The following is a 19,751-nucleotide window of genomic DNA, read 5'->3' on the forward strand; positions in this document are numbered from 1 at the left end:
CGGGTAGCGTGCGAGGGGAATGTAGTGGTCTGGGTCAATGTACCAGCAGATTCATCGAGCAGTGGCTGGGCATCAGTGCACTTGTGTCGCCCCCAGGAGTACGGTCGCCACAGTGGCATTACCTTCTTCCTAGGGAGTGTGATGTCATGCTTGGGAGCAACGAAGGATCTCTCTAGCAGGTTAACTAATTGGGCAGCGTTATTCCCACGAGTCATGACCCTCCAAACAGCGTTCATGAAGGCAAAGTGTTTGTTTTACGTGGGCAGTATGGTTGCAAAGCTGAACCTTAAAGGAATGTCCAGAAGGGCACCACCAGGAGTGGAGCCTACGGTTAAATTCGACTCCACCTGGGAAACCTCAACCATGCCAGCTACAGAACAGATGCACACATTGGAAGCTTAATTCCGTTAACGAACGAGACTCCGTCATGCCCCGCGGTCCGAGTCCGGCTTACTAGAGGGACACGTGAGGCTCTGGCACATGAGATTGGCCAATAACTGGTGTGTCATGCCCTTACATGTCCGTGGCTGCATGTGCGCTACACTGAAAAGGCCAGCGTTTGTCGCTTACAGGTGCAGATAACCCGCTGAACAACGTTAGTGATGGGGATCACTGATTACAATTATTACCCGCGAACAATGATTTCCCAGTAAGTGCAGGTCAACCGCAGTTCCGGAATTAGGCCTAACCGTCATTCCTGAAAAAATGAAAAACTTACGTGTGCAAACCACAGGTGCTGTAGCTTGCTTAACAGCTCGCCAGCCGTTCTCACGCCCAGTATGGATTACACGTGATTGCACAAAGGTGAGAAAGGGTACCGTATCCCCAGATAACATGTATGGATAGCGTACACATTCAAAATATATGTCTATACATCAGGAGGCAGGCTCAGACGGTGTTAGGCCCAGTATGGATTGCACGTGATTGCACAAAGGTTAGAAAGGGTACCGTTTCCCCGGATAACATGTATGGATAGCGTACACATTCAAAATATATGTCTACACATCAGGAGGCAGGCTCAGACGGTGTCAGGCACAGTATGGATTTGACGGCCCAGATTACACAGCGGAGGAGCAGGGAGAGGTAAAGATTGCAAATGCTGGGGCCCTGCCCAAGCAAGGGGGGCCCACTCGTGGGCGTCGGTACTGGCACTGGGCCCCTCATAGTACAGCGGTGTGTCTGACGGCGGGTGTGCACCACCACCGTCAGAGACACTTGATTGCACTATGAGGGACTGTGTGCCAGTGCCCGCGCCCAAGAGTCGGCCTACCCACCTGTCCAGGGCAACGGCACTCGCACGGTGTCTTGCGCTAGGTGGTGACCCTGGCCATGGGGGGAGGCAGCACAGTTAGGGAGTTTTAGAAAGTGGCATATGTTGATGTTGGACATTCAGCTGATGCAAAAGGTGAAATAGGTCAAGTCCCAGGAAGAGGTGGACCAAAGCAAGCCATTTTTCTGTCACCCTATGTGTCATCAGGGGAAGGTGGGACAAAATCCTTGGAAACCCATGCATGGTTCATTTTAATGAAGGTTAGATCATCCACATTTTGGGTTGACAGATGGGTCCTTTTTTCTGTCAGGATTGATCCAGCTGCACTGAAGACTCTTTCCGATAGCACACTTGCAGCTGGGCAAGCGAGCTCCTGTAAGGCATATTGGGCCAATTCAGGCCAGGTGTCTAGTTTAGCGGCACAATAGTCAAAGGGGAATGACCTGTGTGGGAGAACATCGATATGGGAGGAAAAGTAGTTTGTAACCATAGTTGACAACTGCTGTCTCCTGTCACTTTCCATCGATGCAGTATTACCAGTTGTGTGAGCGGTATTTGAAAAATCAGTCCACAACATTGTCATGAAACCCCTGTCTCCAACGCCACTTCTGCTGTGTGCACCACGAACACCTCTGCCAAGCTGCCCCCGGCCCGTACGGCTTGTGTGAGAACCATCACCGCTGCTGTGTGCTGGGAATGCCTCAAGCAACCGATTTACCAGAGTTGCTTGTTTATTTGCCAATATTAGGTCAAGGTTCTCCTGTGGCATGATGTTTTGTAATTTGCCTTTATAGCGTGGATCCAGGATGCTGGCCAACCAGTAGTCGTCATCGTTCATCATTTTGGCAATGCGGGGGTCCCTTTTTAGGATCTGCAAGGCATAATCTGACATGTGGGCCAATGTTCCCGGTGTCAATGATGCACTGTGAGTGCTGGGTGGAGGAGCACTTTCTGGCAAATCCACATCCCTCCAGTCACGCACAAACCCTGTACCAGACCTTGCCACGCCAACATTTTCACTTGCCCCACGAGATGCATCCTCCTCCCCTAAGTAATCATCCCCATCATCCTCCTCCTCCTCCTCTTCTTCCTCCACCTCGTCCAGGAGAGGTCCCTGAGCAGACAATGGCTGAATGTCATCAAGGATTCCCTCCTCCTCTTCCTCCTCATCAACATTGGCTGCAGACGCCTGCTCCTTAAGGTGCGTCAAAGTTTGCATGAGCAGACGCATAAGTGGGATGCTCATGCTTAGGATGGCGTCGTCTGCGCTTACCAGCCGTGTGCATTCCTCAAAACACTGAAGGACTTTACAGAGGTCTTTCAGCTTCGACCACTGCACACCTGTCAACTCCATGTCTGCTCTCAAAGTGCCTGGCCGTGTATCCTCCCACAAATGCATTATGGCCTGCCTCTGCTCGCACAGCCGCTCCACCATGTGCAGGGTGGAGTTCCACCTTGTTGCAATGTCGATAATGAGGCGGTGGTTGGGAAGGTGGAGCAATCGCTGCAGCTTCTGCATACGAACGGAGTGTACAGGCGACTGGCGGATGTGCGCGCGCAGTCTTCGCACCTTCTGGAGCAGGGCTGTTAACTCCGGATAATTTTTGAGGAAGCACTGCACCACCAGGTTCAAGGTGTGAGCCAAGCAAGGTATGTGGCTGAGTTTTGAAAGGGCTATGGCTGCCACAAAATTACGGCCGTTATCACTAACTACCTTGCCTGCCTCAAGATGTACACTGCCCAGCCATGACTCAGTTTGTCGCTTCAAGTACTCGGCCAGCACTTCGGCGGTGTGTCTGTCGCCCAAACACATCATCTGCAACACAGCCTGCTGACGCTTTCCACTAGCTGCTCGATAGGGGGACACCTCGTGTGCAACAGTGGCAGCTGCAGATGGAGTGCTCGTACGACTGCGCTCTGTGGACGAGCTTTCGCTTCTGGAGGAGGAGGAGGAGGAGGAGGAGGAGGGTCGAACGCCTACAGCCAACTGTTTCCTATACCGTGGGCTAGGCAGCACTGTCCCACCACCGCTGTCCCCTGTGGACCCTGCATCCACCACATTAACCCAGTGCGCAGTGATGAACACGTAACGGCCCTGGCCATGCCGACTGGACCATGCATCAGTTGTGAGGTGCACCTTTCCGCTCACTGACTGCTTGAGTGCATGGACAATGCGGTCTTTCACATGATGGTGGAGGGCTGGGATGGCTTTGCGAGAGAAGAAGTGGCGACTGGGTAGGTCATAGCGTGGTACTGCATAGGCCATGAGTTCTCGGAAAGCTGTGCTTTCCACCAACCGAAAGGGCATCATCTCAAACGAGATTAGTTTGGCAATGTGGGCGTTCAAACCCAGTGTACGCGGATGAGAGACTGAGTACTTTCTTGACCTACTCATAGTGTCTGGGAGGGTGAGCTGGACTTGAGAGCTGCATATGGTGGAAGTAGCGGTGGACAGGGCGGACTGAGAGAGGGTTGATGATGGTGAAGGAGTTGGTGTTCTTTCTGATGGCCTAGAATCAGTCTTTCGTTGATATAACAGTGGGATTCCCTGACTGCTGTGGCCTTGCAACGACACCTCAACATTTGCTGCTGTGCTAACCGGTGGGCTTACAGTGGGGGAAACAATGTAGCGTTGCTGACTACCTTCGTTGTGATCAGTTGCACATATGGCACTTGAGGTTTGGTGTTGTGTCCACGCTTGCAAGTGCATGCTGGTTAAATGTCTAAGCATGCAACTGGTATTCAAATTTTTCAGATTTTTCCCTCGGCTAAAGGTCTTTGCGCACTTCTTACAGATAACCTTGGCCTGATCATGAGGATTTTGGTCAAAAAAGTGCCACACTGCACTCTTCCTACTTTGGCAGACATTTTGCGGCCTAGCACGCTGTGATGTTTTGACCCTCTGGACAAGCTGTCCAGCAACTCTTTTGATGTTTGGAACCTGTCTTTGGAGTGCTCCGGGCCTGCCAGATAACAGCTGTTGCGATGTCGATGTCTGCTGTGGATGCTCCTCATCTGAGCTATTGGAAGCAGCACCCTCTTCCCCCAATGGATGCCAATCTGGGTCAACAACTGGGTCATCCATCACCTCCTCTTCTATGTCATGTGCACCTTCCTCTGTGTCACCGTGTATGGTGGTATAGTGTGCGGGAAGGGGCACCTGAGTCTCATCAGGGTCAGAATCTGGCTCTGTACACTGCGAGGACAATGTAGTGCTCTGAGTGAATGTACCAGCAGAATCATCCATCAGCGGCTGTGCATCAGTGCACTCCATGTCAGATTCATCTTGGCCTGGGTAATTCACCATTTGACTTGATAATCCAGGCATGGTATGTGAAAACAGCTCCATGGAGTAATCAGTAGTATGGCCTGCGTCATCCTTCAATCTTGGTTGGGGTGAAGGACTCAAGGAAAGGTGTGGTTCATGAACATGAGCCTCCAATGACGACTCAGTGCTTTTACTTTTTACAACTGAAGAAGAGGAGGCGATAGAGCTGGAGGCTGAGTCAGCAATGTAAGACAAAACTTTTTCCTGATGCTCTGGCTTTAAAAGCGGTTTGCCAACTCCTAGAAAACTAAGCGTTCGAGGCCTTATGTAGCCAGACGATGACGCAGGCTCAACACCTCCTGCATTCAGTCCTATTTTGCTCTTGCCACTACCATCAGATCCATCACCAACACCATCATTACCAGCTGCCAACCCCTGCCCAATTCCATGGCCTCTTCCATCAGCCTTCCTCATTTTTGGTAGAAATGTAGACAAAATCCAACAAACTATATAGTAATGTAAAACAAGGTACAAGGTGTCTATAGGACAGGGGAGATTTTGAATTTCTGCAGACACTTGTGGACACTGGACACTTTTGGATTGTGTGACGCCCACTGATATCTGAGCGCTATGTCACAGGCTCGATGGCACAGCTGTGACCAAAGTGACTAGAGGATAAGGGAGATTTTGAATCTCTGCACACACTTTTGGACACTGGACACTTTTGGATTGTGTGAGGCCCAATGAATATCTGAGCGCTATGTGACAGGCTCTATGGCACAGCTGCTGTGACCAAAGTGACTAGAGGATAAGGGAGATTTTGAATCTCTGCACACACTTTTGGACACTGGACACTTTTGGATTGTGTGAGGGCCACTGATATCTGAGCGCTATGTCACAGGCTCGATGGCACAGCTGTGACCAAAGTGACTAGAGGATAAGGGAGATTTTGAATCTCTGCACACACTTTTGGACACTGGACACTTTTGGATTGTGTGATGCCCAATGAATATCTGAGCGCTATTTGACAGGCTCGATGGCACAGCTGCTGTGACCAAAGTGACTAGAGGATAAGGGAGATTTTGAATCTCTGCACACACTTTTGGACACTGGACACTTTTGGATTGTGTGAGGCCCACTGATATCTGAGCGCTATGTCACAGGCTCGATGGCACAGCTGTGACCAAAGTGACTAGAGGATAAGGGAGATTTTGAATCTCTGCACACACTTTTAGACACTGGACACTTTTGGATTGTGTGAGGCCCAATGAATATCTGAGCGCTATGTGACAGGCTCGATGGCACAGCTGTGACCAAAGTGACTAGAGGATAAGGGAGATTTTGAATCTCTGCACACACTTTTGGACACTGGACACTTTTGGATTGTGTGAGGCCCACTGATATCTGAGCGCTATGTGACAGGCTCGATGGCACAGCTGTGACCAAAGTGACTAGAGGATAAGGGAGATTTTGAATCTCTGCACACACTTTTAGACACTGGACACTTTTGGATTGTGTGAGGCCCAATGAATATCTGAGCGCTATGTGACAGGCTCGATGGCACAACTGTGACCAAAGTGACTAGAGGATAAGGGAGATTTTGAATCTCTGCACACACTTTTAGACACTGGACACTTTTGGATTGTGTGAGGCCCAATGAATATCTGAGCGCTATGTGACAGGCTCGATGGCACAACTGTGACCAAAGTGACTAGAGGATAAGGGAGATTGGATTGCTTTTAAAAAAGCAGTTTGCGGAGCAGTGGGTAAACAGCAATGCCAGCCTGTCAGGAAGCCTTAAAAGGCAGCCCAACAACCAACACCACTGATACACCACAATATAGCCTCCCCTTGCACTGCACACACAGTGACTGGTGTGTTGTGCAGGCCAAATTGCTAGCAGCAGAAGCAGTTTTTTTTCTTCTCAGCAGGACAAAAAAAAAAATTGGGATTGCTTTTAAAAAAGCAGTTTGCGGAGCAGTGGGTAAACAGCAATGCAGGAATGTCAGGAAGCCTTAGAAGGCAGCCCAACAACCAACACCACTGATACACCACTATATAGCCTCCCCTTGCACTGCACACACAGTGACTGGTGTGTTGTGCAGGCCAAATCGCTAGCAGCAGAAGCAGTTTTTTTGTCTTCTTCCCTGCCTAACGCTCTTCCTACAGAATCAGCAGCAACCTCTCCCTATACTGAGATCGGCAGAAGTAAGATGGCGGTCGGCGTGCACGCCCTTTTATACCCCCTGTGACGCCCACCAAAGCAAGCCAATCACTTCCATGCCCTTCTGAAAGATGGTGGTGACCCCTGCCTATGTCATCACGTTGCCCACAGTGTCCGTGGATCCTGATTGGCTGAAAAAGAGCGCAAAACAAACTTTTGAAACGCGACTTTGGCGCGTAAGTCGCCGACCTCGTAGCCGACCTCATCCTAGGGTCGGGTTTCGTTTCATGAAACCCGACTTTGCCAAAAGTCGGCGACTTTTGAAATTTTTCAACCCGTTTCGCTCAACTCTAGTCATAATTATGTATTTTTTTCACACATGGGTGGACTAACCTTACAGAGCTAAGCTGTCTGTGGAATCCCTTTGGGGGTAAGTATTATTCAATGCTCCCCCTGTCCAGGATAAAATTCCAGTGAGTGATTCCCACTGTCTTATTTAACTACCTTCGGGGTAAGTATTATTCAGTGCATCCCCTCATGACAAGTTTACAGTGAATAGTTCACCACTTGGTGGCCAGTAGTAGATGGTATTAATCATAGTTCAAGCATTAACATTATGTCTAAGTTGAATTAACATTTAGCTTTAAGTGACCGTGGACCACTGTTCAGCATATGCTAACTGTGTAGACGACTGCTCTAAAAAGTTTAACCAGCTGCCTCCCCATCTTGTTTCACCATTGCTGGCTTCTTCAGGAATGAAGCTGCAAAATGATGTGATTTATGCTTCCCTTATAGCCTGTATCAGAGGTTGAGGGTGAAATTGAGCGAGAATAGATAAATTAATCCCTGCAGATACACCCCACGTCATGTGCTAAGTAGTGTGTACATGACAAAAGCTATCTACCTAAAATCTCAAAAAAAAACCTCCCTCGGGTCCATCATCTGTAATTGGGGAAAAAGGGTTACTACCAGGGATGAATGGACCAATGGAAGTTCATGTTTTGGCACCCGACCCAAACTTTAGTCCTAAGTTCTGTTCGGGTACCAGAGCTGTACCCAAACTTGAAACAGAAACCAAATCAAATTGAAAACAAGGTAACTTTGTATCTTGGAAAAGAATCTCTTGTCCCCAGACTTCCCGGGAATGCCAAGCATTAACATGGACTTCTGAGAAAAGTTTGTGTTCAGAGTTTAGCACTGGACACAAACTGTCCAGTAGAAACCTCAAAATTTTAAGTTCAGGTTCACTCATCTCTAGTTACTACATTACCAGTTGTTCAAAGGCTCCAGAAAATGTACATGGTTCTCAAAAACAAATGCAGAAGAAACTGCACTCCCAAAGTCATATGGCACCCCTCCTTTCTGAGCCTCACAGCGTACCAGAACCATAGTTAACATCCACATTTATTGGCTTGTTTTAATAAGGAGAAACCACTTAACAGTAAACTGTGTGTATGTGCCTCTGGAAGCACAAGATGGGCACAATATATTAACATATTCATACCTGCTTGCTAATGTCTAAAAATCACTTGTGCGGTCACTACACCCATGGTGCAATTCCCTGTGGGGTGCAATTTCCAGAAATGCGTAAGTTTTGGGGAGTTTTGGCTGTTTTACCATCTTATAGGCACAGCATATGGTACCCGCAAATTGTTGCAGCAGAATCTTCCTAAAAAAGTCAATTGGTGCACCTTTCCTTCTGAGTCATGTCATATGCCTAAACTATATATTTCGACCACATATCTGGTATTGCTGCATTCGGATGAAATTGCGTAATCAATCGTGGGTTCAATTTTCTTTTATGACCCATGAAAAAAATTTTAAAATGTTGAGCTAAGGCAACAGTTATGTGAAAAAGAAATTTTTTTTTTATTCTTTGAGCCCCAATTCTGTTGTCACAATACTCATTATAACACTCTATAAATTCATTGATGAGTGTAATTTCCATTACTGAGATTGGAGATGGCTGTTGGTGCTCATAAAGGTCTATGGAAAGAGGAGGAGGGAGGCAGGTACAGACACTTTGATGCATGTTTTCCTGAAATGACAGTTACACATTCAAGGGATAAAAAAAGGTATGTTCAAAAATTTGCAAATATTTCAAACTTTTTTTTTAATTCCTGATATTATCATAAATAAATGCAAAACATATTTGCATAACTTTACTATTAACATAAAGAACAATCTGTCATGAAAAAAAATCTCATAATCTCAGGGATATGTTGAAGTTTTTGTCACGTCGCCGTCAGATACAGGGACTGCTGTTCTGGTCTCAACAAATGGGAGGCGCCGGGCGGTCACATCGCCGTCAGACTCTGGGATGGCTGTTCCTGCCTCGGCCACTAGGAGGTGCCATGGTTCCCCCGTGGGTGGTGGTGACAGAGAAGGGGTTCCTGCGCAGACATCTGGTGGGCACAGACTCTGCTCCTCTCTCAGTCATGAAAGGGTTGGTGCATCACCATCTGACCTGATCCTGGGGGAGGTCCAAATGACATCAGACTGTGAGCCTGTGAGGGACAGCCTGATCCTTCAAATACCTTGGGGCCTGTCTTGCAGGCCGCCAGATATAGTTTTGGTTTCCCCAGTGTGCTAGTTTGTTATTTGCTATCTTTGACTCTGACCTTTGCCTGGATTTCTGACTCTGCTCCTGCCTGACAATTTTGCACCTCTGCCGTCCTCCTGGTTTACGACTCTGACCTTGGCCTGGTTTTTGACGCTGCGACTGCCTAACGATTTTGTACCTCTGCCGCCCTCTTGGTTTTTGACTCTGACCTTGGCCTGGTTTTTGACGCTGCGACTGCCTAACTATTTTGTACCTCTGCCTCCCTCCTGGTTTATGACTCTGACCTTGGCCTGGATTTGACTCTGCTACTATCTGCCATTTTTGTACCTCTGCTGCCTGCCTGGATTAGACTTGGATTCCTGACTATGCTTTTGGTCCCATTTTTAACCCCTTTCTGGCGACCGTCATGCTCTGGTCCGCTGCTCTTATTCAGACAGCACCTCTTGGGCTCTGCTGTAAATCCAGATCCCTGTATAGGAGTAAAGGGTATTGGGGTTGCTCGGGGTGCTGTCTTACTGCAGCCCAGACTGCAGACAGAAGTCACATTATATCTGGCCCAAAAAAATCAGTTTTTATATATCCAGCATATATATAAAAGCATTGTCCCTGAACTTTTTTTCCTTCTCCTGCCTGAGCTGATTATTTGGCTAAAAGCACCTGCTACCTGCTTCATTGCACAGCCTGGAGGAACACTCCCATCCTCCTACACAAGCATGCTGCAGTCTGGAGACTTCAGGGAAAATGCTGGACATCAAAAGTCTTCACTCCTGGGACGTCAGCCCCTGGGCAGTTCTGGTCATGCCTGCCCAGTGGCTCAGGTATTGCCCACAGATGCGCACTAAAGGTTTTTTTACCCATCTCTCTGTCATACCTTAAAAAATCTCTGTGTTTGGAGGCTTATGTGGATAGTGGTTCTGAGGGAAACTTCATGGATTTCTTGGTGGCAAAGAAGCTTGGTGTACCACTGCTAAGGCTTAATGCCCCTATTAAAACCACTGCAATTAATGGCACATCTATTGTCCAGGGTAGAGTGGAGTTTGTTACTGCAGAAATTGCAATGTCAGTGGGGTCATTACATACGGAACATGTGTCATTTTTTGTGATTGATGATTTATCAGCTGCAGTTATTTTGGGTATGCCATGGTTGCGTACACATAATACGGTCATAGACTGGCACCGTGGTGATATTGTGCGCTGGAGCCCACAGTGTCAGGACAACTGTATATCGCTATTGGTGAATCAAGTAAAAATCAAACCTTCCTTTGTACCGTTTGCATTTAGAGATTATGAGGATGTTTTTTCCATAGTGGAATCAGAGAAATTACCCCCTCACAGAGCGTACAATTGCCCTATAGGTTTGATACCAGATTCTCATTTTCTGTTTTAGAAGAATGTTTTGTGTCTAACCCAATATTGATTCAGCCTGATCTAGACCGCCCCTTTGTTGTAGAGGTTGATGCCTCTGAGGTTGGAGTAGGAGCAGTGCTATCACAAGGCACGGTATCCCTCACTCAACTTCATCCATGTGCCTTTTTTTCCCAAAAATTCTCTTCCACTGAGAGAAATTATGATATAGGGAATCGGGAACTGTTGGCAATAAAATGGGCCTTTGAGGAATGGCGCCACTTCCTCGAAGGTGCGGAACATAAGATCACCGTTATCATGGATCACAAGAACCTGACCTACTTGGAATCAGCAAAAAGACTGAATCCTTCACAGGCAAGGTGAGCCCTGTTCTTCTCAAGATTTGATTTTGTGATCACTTTTCTACCAGGTACTAAAAATGTAAGGGCTGATGCCCTCTCTCGAAGTTTTTGCCCCTCACAGGCCGAGGACTCTGAACCAGCTCCAATATTGGCCAACAGGATTGTTGTTTTGGCTGTGTCCTTGGATCTTCTGGAGGAGATCCGTAGATCCCCAGAACAAGCCCCTGACACTACGCCTCCCCAAAAATTGTTTGTTCCGGCCACATTCCTCCTGCAAGTTCTGAAGGAATCACATGATTCCGTCCTTGCAGGGCATCCAGGTATAAATAATACCATCAGACTGGTGACCAGGAATTTTTGGTGGCCAACTGTAATAAAGGATTGTAAGGACTATGTACTGGCTTGTGAAATCTGTGCTCGCGCTAAGTCTCCCCATAATCTCCTTGCCAGCTGGCTCCAGTCCTTGCCTACCCCTGAGGGTCCATGGACCCACATCTCCATGGACTTTATTACTGACCTACCGCCCTCAGAAGGGAAGATATGTATCTGGGTGGTGGTGGATAGGTTCAGTAAGCAGTGTCATTTCGTTCCTCTGTCTGGACCACCTAATTCCGAAACCCTAAGTAAACTGTTCATTATTCATGTTGTACGACTGCATGGCGCTCCTGTGAATATTGTGTCCGACAGGGGTACCCAGTTCATTTTGAAATTTTGGAGGGCGTTCTGCAAACTCATTGGCATTGAATTGTCCTTCTCCTCTGCCTACCATCCTGAAACCAATGGTCAAACCGAGCGCACCAACCAAGCTCTGGAACAATATCTCCGTTGTTATGTGTCTGAGCATCAGTCCAATTGGGTGGAACATCTGCCATTAGCCGAGTTCGCCCTGAATAATCAGTACCAGGAGTCCATCAAGACTACCCCTTTCTTCTGCAATCTTGGGCTGCACCCACGCTTTGGTTCATTCTCTGCTAAGATGTCAGAGCTCCCTGGGGTAGAAAGATCTATACATCAGTTAAAGACGATTTGGTCAGAAGTGAACACAAACTTGAAAGGGGCTCAGGTTAGACAAGCTTCGGCTGCTAACAGACGGCGATCCAAAGGGCCGCACCTGGGAGTTGGAAACAAAGTCTGGCTTTCTACCAGGAATATTAGGCTTAAAGTGCCATCTGCCAAACTGGGTCCCAGGTTCATTGGTTCGTATGAAATTATTGAGGTGATTAACCCAGTAGCTTTTCGTCTAAAACTCCCTCAGTCATTCAAACTGCCAAATGTTTTCCTCAAGTCTCTCCTCAAATTGTACCACTCCCAATTTCATCCTGTCCGGTCCCCTCCTCCTCCAGATTTGGTCGGGGGTGCCTTGGAATACAAAGTCCAGGGCATCCTTGACTCCCGCTTAGTGAGAGGGTCCGTGCAGTATCTGGTGCACTGGAAGGGCTATGGTCCAGAGGAGAGGTCCTGGGTCCCTGCTGGTGACATTCATGCCAAGGGGTTGATCAGGAAATTTCACCTCCTTCACCCTAACAAACCAGGTTTTGAGGGTCCGGAGGCCCCTCTTAGAAGGGGGGTACTGTCACATCGCCGTCAGATACAGGGACTCATGTTCCAGTCTCAACCACTGGGAGGCGCTGGGTGGTCACGTCGCCATCAGATACAGGGACTGCTGTTCCAGTTTCAACCACTGGGAGGCGCCGGGCGGTCACGTCGCCGTCAGACTCAGGGACGTCTGTTCCTGCCTCGGCCACTAGGAGGTGCCGTGGTTCTCCCGTGGGTGGTGGTGACAGAGAAGGGGTTCCTGCGCAGTCATCTGGTGGGCGCAGGCTCCGCTCCTCTCTGTCATGAAAGGGTTGGTGCATCACCGTCTGACCTGATCCTGGGGGCGGTCCAACTGACATCATCAGACTGTGAGCCTGTGAGGGATAGCCTGATCCTTCAAATACCTTGGGGCCTGTCTTGCAGGCCGCCAGATATAGTTTTGGTTTCCCAGTGTGCTAGTTTGTTATTTGCTATCTTTGACTCTGACCTTTGCCTGGATTTCTGACTCTGCTCCTGCCTGACGATTTTGTACCTCTGCCGCCCTCCTGGTTTACGACTCAGACCTTGGCCTGGTTTTTGTCCCTGTGACTGCCTAACGATTTTGTTCCTCTGCCTCCCTCCTGGTTTATGACTCTGACCTTGGCCTGGATTTGACTCTGCTACTGTCTGCTGTTTTTGTACTTCTGCTGCCCGCCTGGGATTCCTGACTACGCTTTTGGTTCCGTTTTTTAACCCCTTTCTGGCGACCATCCTGCTCTGGTCCGCTGCTCTTATTCAGACAGCACCTCCTGGGCTCTTCTGTAAATCCAGATCCCTGTATTGGGGTAAAGGGTATCGGGGTTGCTCGGGGTGCTGTCTTACTGCAGCCCAGACTGCAGACGGACATCACCTTATTACAGAGTATTTCAACATAGAGTGATACATTTTAGAGTTGAAAAATAGCGCTTGGCCACAAAGACAAAAATGTACTCCATTATGAAGGGGTTAAACTACTGACAGATGAAGTACACACTGAGATAGATAAGTCTCTATTAAGCTTACATGACAGTATTTGTTCAGTATTTTGTATACGTTTTTGTAAGCCAAAATTGGACATGTAACTTACAGAGAGAAAAACCTTAATTGATAGATTGACAGTGCCAGTTTTGACTTACTTAAAAATACCGAAATGCTGATGAAATATACTAACATACATCCTACTTTTATTCTGTGAGTTGGTACAATTACAGCAATAACAAGTGTATCCATTTTTTACTTTTGCACATTAACACTTTTTTTAGTAAAAGCTATTTTTGTTGATCCATTTCAAGAACTTTGATTGAAAATAAACTTTTTACTGTGCACTTTTTAAAGTTTTTGTTAACACTTATTATTTTGTAGCCCCATTAAGAAACATTGCAATGCTATCTAGTGATTGTTGATATAACGCTTTTGGTATGCCAAAACACTTTTTCTTGTCATCTGTTGGACCTCCAGTGCCCAATGTCAAATATGAGCTTGAATATGTAAAACCTTGCCTTTATTATTTACTGTATGCCTATGTGCATCCTCATTATACGCATCATCAAAATTTCCCAGCATGCTCCTGGGAAACCCAAGTAATGAGTATACTCGCTCATCACTAGTAGCTAGGCCTTCTTTCACATAGGAAAAATATTCAGTTGCCCTTAACATTTTTCTCAGCCTTTTAGGGCATATTCTAAATATACTGCAACCAAGCTAAGCCAATTCATTGCCCTCAAAATGCCGCGGTCATACAGTTTTACTGTTGCAATAATTATTACTATATGTTGATTATGTCTTCAGTGCTAGAAGCACTTTAGAAACACAAGAATTATGGGCATATGATAAGGGATAAGTTGTAATCTGCTGTCAGCATTATTAAGCCATATTTTATAGAAATGTGGTGACATTGTGAGAAAAAAGTATGCTGCTGTTGAAAAAAAGAAGCCTTTTTGCTCCTTGATTCATTTAGCTTAAATATCTCCACCTGTGCACAGAGGGGAAGGGATTTAATGATCCTAGTAAAATACAAGATGTTTGACTGTGAACAGATGCAGTCTGACATTTTCCAATAGCTCCTGAATCAAATCCTAATTTTCAAACTTCTAGTGTACTTCTACCGATCAGATGCTTGTCTTCAAGCTAAGTGTCCGAGAAGTTATCCCTTTTTTTGACTGCACAATTGAAGCTCAGATTTCTTCTTCATATCATGTAGCAAACATTAATGCAAATTTAAAATGTACGGTAATTAGAAAAGTATCACTTTTAACCTCTTAATTACCCCCTTCATGTTTTTATGGTGATCATTAAGACATCTTATTCTACAGAGCAACCATAAAAAATTATAGTGCTGCCAGCAGTGATAAAATAGACATACCTTGTCTGTGAACTTACAGCCTTGGCATGGTTTAGAGCTGTGATATGCTTACCATGGCTGGACTATAAGATCCCAGGGACATTCACATGTTCCTCTTCCAATGTGGTGTATTTAATTCTATGCAATATATGTCCTGTGGGTGGCATCTTTGTTGGAGAAACAGGACAGAGACTGAGAGCAAGGATGAGGTCTCATCGTCATACAATTACAGACAAAAAAAACCCATTTACCTGTGGCTAAACATTTCTGTCATCCAGGACACAACATAGGCAATATGAAAGTTGTCATTTTAAAAGGCAATTTTAAATGACAGACACATCGGAGAGTGTGGGAACATAAATTCATTACAATATTTGATTCTATTCACACAGGACTCAATTTGTCAGAAGGTTTTATGACCCATTACCATATCTGAGCTATCTCCTTCAAGTAGCCCTTTGATCTCACAGAACTTTTCACACTACCTATCTAATCTTACCTAATTAAGGATTCTCTCTTCAAGCTCATTGTTTGTTTATTGAAATGTTGTGCTTTAAACTGTATATAAATAAGGTTTCTTCAAATATTTTGTCATATCAGCCTGATGAAGGGACATAAGCAGTCCTGAAAGCTTGCTTTGTAACAACATTCACTATTTGTTAGCCATTAAAAGGTATCATACCCACAAGATTTCTATTTTGTTTCTCTCACTAAGAGCACTTTATATATTTAAAAGCTAAGTGAGTTTCTCGGATCCAGACAGACTCTTGAATCTTTCATCAAGCCACTGAAGTTTCTGGATTGTGAGTCATGGGTAAAGCAAAAGAATTGTCAATGAATCTACATGAAAAGATAGCTGAACTGCATAAAACAGGAAAATCAGAAACAAATGGAAAATCAGGGACTCTGTAAAAACAATGAGCCTTCACAGTGGTGATGGAGACATACCATATGTGCAAATTCTGCTGTTGAATAGGGACCCAGTAAGCAAAAGACCCAGTTCACCCTTAAAAAGAAAGTAAAACTGTTTTTTACTGCCTGCTAGACTGCATGCAAAGGACTGTGCTAATGGGTCTCATGGCTCATTATTATTGGTGGATAAGTGCCAGTAAATACAAAATTAGTGCAGACTGCAGAGATTTGTGAAAGTTGCAGCCAATGAGCTGAAGGATCTGCCAGATTCTAATTCTCCAAAACTGCATAGAATTACTGATGCCAAAAAATCATAGACTTATGGTTCACAAAACTACCTATTTGTAGATTTTATCTGAAATGGGAAAAAAGCATATTTTTAGCAAGCAGCAAACTTGCTTCTGTAACTGTTTTTGCAATGGGCAGGGTAAAGAATATGAGGGGTATAATTTCATGCCAGTTGACTGTATGATATCTGGTCAAAATGTGAAGCTGAGATAGGACATCTGGCTCAGCAGGTAGTCCAGCTTTAAAAGTTCCAAGTTGAAAAACTCACACTCTAGCAGCCTAGTTGGGACCAAGTCCTTTTTGGCCAGATGAACCCCTGCCAGGAGCCCAAGCTGCTCAATTACTTTAAAGAAATGCGCCCAGACAGAAGGGAGCTGTAATTTCATAAGGAGCTATGGAATTATCGTACATCCTAGCCATATACTGGTTACATTTCTGAGATCGCAGGAATGGGATGAACGCTTGCCTGGGTCTGACCCATTCTAGCACCCCATAGTAGAGAGATACATAGAACTGCTAGTAGAAGCAAGGAAACAAAGCCGTATTTGATCTTTTAGCACAACAAGGGCCGAGACAGATATGATGGTGCCAAAACTGTCTCCTTATGACGTTCCATTGAGAAGTTATCATTCATCATAGGTTTTGGAGTTTCATCTACTAGACCCAAGGGAAGAGAACCTAGGACCATCCTGTGGGCGGGAAAAGAAGTGACTGAATGAGAGATTAATTGCTCATGCGAGGCTGTAACCTAGGGTTCTCCTCTACGGGATGTTACATCGTGGTATCATGTTGAAAGAAACCAGAAACCACTGGCACACCACACCTTACATGTGGCTGTGAAGCACCAAGGCCTAGCAACCAACTGGTAACTGACTTTTGTGTCATCTGTTCATACTTAATGTACTACCACCTTTATTTGCATATCTGCCCATCATATACAGTATGTATATCTTTTGTGAATATGGTGTTTGGTATAGTGTGCCCTTAAGGCGATTAAATATCCAATTTAAGCTTGGGCTGCTCTTTTACCCAGATAGGCAAATCCACACATCCGTATTCTCGATTTAAGGTCATAAGTTACCGGGGCTGGTTTCTGCCCAAATATAATCTCAGTTATGAACTGGCTTATATATAACAAGGAACTGGTGGCAATACTGGCAGCCTGGTAAGAGTCTGTTTCACTGGTGCTAGTGAAAGGGTTCTCTCAGCCTGTCAGTGTTGTGATCTAGTGTTGTGCCACGCCGGCGGTCAAATAGGCCACCCTTTCTCACTACCAATTCCTCCCTATCCCGGTGTGGACAGTGGGTGTCTGGGTAAAACTGTGCCAAGCTGACATGTATCTCCAGGGGGTATGGAATGTCATGTTGGTAAAAGTGGGAAGACAGTACCACGTGACCTCTGAGGAACTGGTGTCAATCCTACCAGGCTGGCAAAGCTCTATTTCACTGGTGCTAGTGAAAAGGGTCTCTCTGCCTGTCAGGGTTGTAAAAGTGGGGAGACCATACCACCTGGCCCCTGATATATTAGTGATGTCAGCTGAGGCTGTGAAGTCTGGTTCTTTACAGGCAGTTCTTGACAAATTGTATTCATTTATTTCATTATTTTATTAATTGTGATAGAAATCAAGACTTACAGTAGATATTTCATTTTTCTGCTTTAGGCTGCTATATAGCAATTAAATGTGGCCATACGCAATAGACAAATTTCAACAGAACCTGTGGTGTGAAACTATAAGTACAGCAGTATCCAAAAACATTTGGCTGTCACTTCTTATAATTCCTATGTGTCCAGAAAAATCAGCAATCGTTAGACACTTCACATTCAATATTTCAACACTGTCTGTCTGTTGCGGTTGGTAACTGCAAGACCAGAAAAGATTCCAACTAAAGTGATACGTTTAAAAAAATGTTTGGTATTGACAATCAATAAAAATATGATGGAAGAAAGATAAAAAGACAAGGCAAAAAAACTCCAAAAAAAGGGGGGGGATGCAAAATATTATAGCATATAAATAAATAGGGGATCAGAAAACCGAGTACACCAAGATAAATTGTTAGACTATTACAGCAGGTATTCAATGCACAAAAAGAATATACCCCAATGTTCAATTTTGTACAAAATACAGGAATAGGTACAATGTGTATACATAAAGTGCTACTAGTGGAATTAAAAACAGCAAAGTCTTGAGATAATATCAAAGCTGGCAAAGAACTCTCAAGAAGAGGGTTGCCAGGGTTGCATTAATATGATATTCAAGTGTATGTGCTCATTATAGTAAATCCCTAGTCCAAAGTACCCCTACATAGGTATAGTAGATTATGACCTTACCGTAATCCTAGTATGCCAGGGTGAGTAATTATTATGCTAATGAGAATAGTGCCAATACCTGGAATGAGGAAGATGCAAAGATCCACGCAGCTGTGTAGGGCTGGGTGAAGAGTAGGTGCTGGCAGGTCCCAAAGTTGGTCTCTGCCTCACCCACGCCCGACCGGGCTCAATTTTGCTGCTTGCTTCTTCTGGAGGCATGTGTCACTTCTTATGTCTGCAGTTGGCTTTAGTGATGAAAGATGACCAGCTTTGAAAAAAGCCTAGGGCCAATTCATCATAGCTTTTACACCAGTATTCTAGCATACAAAGCTTTCAAATGTTGTATAATTTTGGACCAACTGCTGGATGCACTAAAATTATGTGACTTTTGGCATGCTCACCCCATTTTCGAACAGCTCTAACAAAGTGGGCAGAGCTGGGGCGAGAGCGTGGTGACTGCCGCTTGTCAAATTCGTAGCGAGCTGTGACGTTTCCTGCACGACAAATCTTACTCCAGCAGGAACTGAAGTAGGATTTGTAGTGAGGCACACACAGAGGTATACGCCACTCGTTTGGTGCTCCTGATTCACAAAGAGGCATATGCTTCTTCATGAACCAGGGAGTCTCTGATTCCAGCACATCGTCTCATCACGATGTACGGAGCTCATGATTTAGAGATGCTCTGTCAGAGGATGTGTATGCAATAAGTGTCTATATATAGCAACCCAGTAATTGTGAAGCAAATTGTAGCCTGCAGAGGATTTTACTAGCATCTTGTGATAGTGCATTGAACTTGTATTGTGAGGAGAGACTTGTGAAAACTTAATGGAAGACACATCTGCTTGTGCACAGACTTTATTAGCTTACTGTATCAGTATATTGACTTAGATAGATAAGTAGATATTGAATTCCTTACTTTTTAATCATCATATATTCTTGTTTTTTTAGCCTTGCCGTAGTGCTGCCTTCCTACAGTTTTTATTACATTAAAGCTAAACTTGAAGAAACAATAACTCAAGCCAAATGTAAGTACTTGAATAAATTCTAATTAAAACAAGCTTTTCAATAATTATTGGCATTGATTCTTTCATGAAAATTTCTAAAGATTGCAATGATTCTAACAAACTGCTGCTTAGTCTCAAGTCTAATATAGCTCTGTGATATTAACAAAGCCACCAAACATGGATGACCTTGTCAATGTATGATACAGTTGTGGCCAAAAGTATTGACACCCCTGCAATTCTGTCAGATAATACTGAGTTTCTTCCTGAAAATGAATGCAAACACAAATTCTTTGGTATTATTATCTTCATTTAATTTGTCTTAAATGAAAAAACACAAAAAGAATTGTCCTAAAGCCAAATTGGATATAATTCCA

At 45.1% G+C, this 19,751-nt stretch overlaps 1 protein-coding gene across 4 annotated transcripts in view; it reads left to right on the forward strand.

Moving 5' to 3' along the window:
* The window catches only part of CACNA2D1 (calcium voltage-gated channel auxiliary subunit alpha2delta 1), a 1,206,813-nt gene that overhangs the window by 1,051,519 nt on the left and 135,543 nt on the right, over positions 1-19,751 (forward strand). For all 4 annotated transcript variants that reach the window (XM_073551318.1, XM_073551320.1, XM_073551319.1 and 1 more), the window contains exon 22: positions 19,322-19,398. In XM_073551318.1, coding sequence (XP_073407419.1) covers positions 19,322-19,398 — 77 coding nt within the window. The remainder of the gene's footprint in view (positions 1-19,321; positions 19,399-19,751) is intronic.

The sequence above is a fragment of the Dendrobates tinctorius genome, unplaced genomic scaffold (assembly GCF_039654945.1).
Source record: "Dendrobates tinctorius isolate UK_male_01 unplaced genomic scaffold, ASM3965494v1 ptg000174l, whole genome shotgun sequence".
Classification (NCBI taxonomy): domain Eukaryota; kingdom Metazoa; phylum Chordata; class Amphibia; order Anura; family Dendrobatidae; genus Dendrobates; species Dendrobates tinctorius.